Source organism: Hippocampus guttulatus, chromosome 23, assembly GCF_054856545.1.
Source record: "Hippocampus guttulatus isolate MCC_2025c chromosome 23, RoL_Hgut_1.0, whole genome shotgun sequence".
NCBI lineage: Eukaryota > Metazoa > Chordata > Actinopteri > Syngnathiformes > Syngnathidae > Hippocampus > Hippocampus guttulatus.
Window position 1 is genome coordinate 2224397 of NC_141283.1, and position 2940 is coordinate 2227336.

Below are 2940 nucleotides of genomic sequence, written 5' to 3' on the forward strand. Positions count from 1 at the left end.
ACTGAGTGTGCCTTTAACTTGATGCCTTCAAAAAACATGAGATACAGTGTTTGATGAAGTTGTGCTACATTTTTGGTACGGTACTGCCATAATGCAACATGTGGGAGCCTCGGCTGGTTAATCAAACTCTTAAAGTGGTTTGAGGTGGCAAGTTATGAGAAGGCCGAGCATTGCTGAAATTCCTCCATGCAAGTGTGGAGGATATTTATTGAGTGGATGTCAGATACACATTTATCTTTCTCAGACTTTTGTCATATGATGCAGCCTTCATCCAGCCTCCATAATTCACTGGAATGATTTTTTTTTTGGGGGGGGGGGGTCAAATGGGACTTTTCCCCTCATTAAGACAACTAATGGTTTAATTTGAACTGACCTAAGATGTTGAAGAACCTTTTATTGTACACACTGAATGGGCGGAGCGGGGCAAAATTTGTATAGACACATTTTGTCACCTATATTTATCAAAAAGAGTTATTAATGCTACTGACATTTATTTTCCACACTGCATGTCCGGAAACAAAATTCGCAAGGAGGCATGTGACAGTGCCCCCTATCAAGTTCATTAAACTAGTATGATCTTGGAATTCTGTTCCAAAAAAAAAGAACTGACAATCTTGTGATGACAATGATGATTCAATGACTTATTTCATGCAGAAAAAACAACAACAACAACGTGGCGACCGTTCAAGAAGTGGAAATGCGGCTCAAGGCTCCACAACCATCACTGTGTCATTTGACCTTTCAAGGAGACACAACCAAGTGTAACTATTTGACCGGCCGCCTATAAAAAAGTCAATAGAAGACAATATGAAGCGTGAAAAGAGCAGGTGGCAGTGGTGGAAAGTAACAAAGCACAAATACTCTGTGGTTGTACTGAAGAGGCCCTCTAAAGTCGACGCGTTTGTTCTTAAATACAGTTTATGAGTTCTTTTGTCATCTCCGGAGACAGAAGTGTGACTTTGTGAACTACCACCCATAAAAAAAAAAAAAAAAAGTCAATAAAAGAAAAAATGAGGCGTGACCAGAGCAGGTGGGATAAAAACAAGTCAATACGTCAAGGAGAATTAAATATATGAGACGAGGTGCGAATGGAGCTGGTGGTACAAACACACGGTCATTAGCGACCGCTTCCCAAATATTCCTTTGCACAACGTTGAGCAATTTACACCGGGGTTAGAGTGCTGAGTCAGACGCTCGATCACATGCACTGAAACACGTCTTGGAGCCGTGAGGTTAGAGTTCATACAAAGCCAAAAGCAAAATGCATGAGCTAAAAAGAAATCTGGGCATGGTGCTTTTGAGCCAAGATGGACGGTGCAGATCAATAATTCATGTTTTTTTTTAAGTCCAATTCTGAAGTCGTGAGGTTAAAAATAGGCCTCCGTGATTGCACTTGAAAGCTTCTCACAACAACTGAAGATGAAAAGTATTTGTTTACATGGATTTATCTGCTAATTTCGAGGTCTGATTTTTGATGCTCTTGCACAAAGACCAAAGGAAAATTCGCACTTTACATTTTAGACTGCAGATATGAATGCCTTTCTATATTGACACTGATAGTATTAACGTATATATTAATCTGTTTTTACATCGTATTTGACTTTGAGGTTACTGTGAATGCTTTTTATATCTATGCATACATATATACATATAAATGTATTTTTAGCACACTGTCTAAGCATTAATTTACACATCTGAATTGTTGCATTTTATTGGTGCCCAAAGCTCTAGAATGACATTTTTCTTTTTTTGAGAAGGCACATTTATTTCACAAACTCCAAATAGTTGAAAGATTGGTGCAGCACCAGAGACTTGTTGTGTCCTAAATCTGTTTATGACTGTTCTTCTCCAGTATGACTCAGCAAAAAAATAATAAATGAATGCGTCACAATTCAAGCAAACACATGCCAGACAGCGGCTTAAGGAAAAGTGAAGATTTAAAATGTGGTTTGAAAAAAGAAAAAGAAAAAGCAAAAAAATAAGCAAGAGGCATGACGTACCTTGCTGTCGAGGACACAGCCTCCCTCGGCCGCTGAAGCATCCTTCTCCTCCTCGCTCGCGGTGACGTCCCGCTGTGCTGAGCTTTCTGCTCCCATGGCCGTTTGACGGTGCTTGCGTGGCGGCTTGCCTGGGGAGTCGAGTTGGCACCCCACCCCCACGTCCAGACAAAAAAAAAAGGAAACAAAAAAAAAACAACAACAGACTGCAAAAAGTGCAAGCTGTGTGCTGAGTAACCGCACCGGAGTGTGGTGACCTGCAGGGATGAAGAGGGAGAGAGAGAGACGACTCTTTTACCGCACCCTCCTCCTCCTGCCAGAATCACATGAGGCTCCACGCCTTGCAGCATCACTGAGGTGCTGATGGGAGGATATACTCACTAGCACAATGCAATACAACAATTGGTTTGAGAGGAAAAAGTAAAATACTCTCTTTGGATAGAGTACAAAAACATTTGACATGTCATTTAAAATTGGTGAACTACTTGCTTTAAATTAGAAAAAGACATCACAGTTTTAAAGAGCCACTGTTGTGGAGAGAAATATAGATATTAAAAAAAAACATTTTTTTCTATTCTATGTTGACATTAAGCTATCGGTGGTCTTTCTTTAATGTGTTAGCAATAAGCTATCGGTGGTCTTTTTTTATATGTTAGCATTAAGCTAAGGGGGCCTTTCTTTAAATGTTAGCATAAAGCTAACAGGGCTTTTCTTTAAATGTTAGCATTAAGCTAGCAGGGCCTTTCTTTATGTGCTAGTAATAAATAAACACCCTTTCTTCAGGCAGTTGCTGCTTTGTTTTAAATATACAAAGTCTGTTTTGTTTGGTTTGGTGGTAAACTTCAACTGTGAGTGGCTGACTTCACTGACATTCACAGATTAAATCTCCACTTTGCGCTTCCCCAATCAAAGTAAAAACACTGGCTGAATGACACGGCACGAA

At 39.9% G+C, this 2940-nt stretch overlaps 1 protein-coding gene across 1 annotated transcript in view; it reads right to left on the reverse strand.

The window, feature by feature from the left end:
- Positions 1–2271, reverse strand: part of LOC147185677 (A-kinase anchor protein 12-like) — a 29199-nt gene extending 26928 nt beyond the window's left edge. The window contains exon 1 of the mRNA XM_086104450.1: positions 2001–2271. Within this exon, the coding sequence (XP_085960576.1) occupies positions 2001–2096 (96 nt within the window). The 5' untranslated portion in view covers positions 2097–2271. The remainder of the gene's footprint in view (positions 1–2000) is intronic.
- Between the last annotated feature and the right edge of the window lie 669 nt (positions 2272–2940).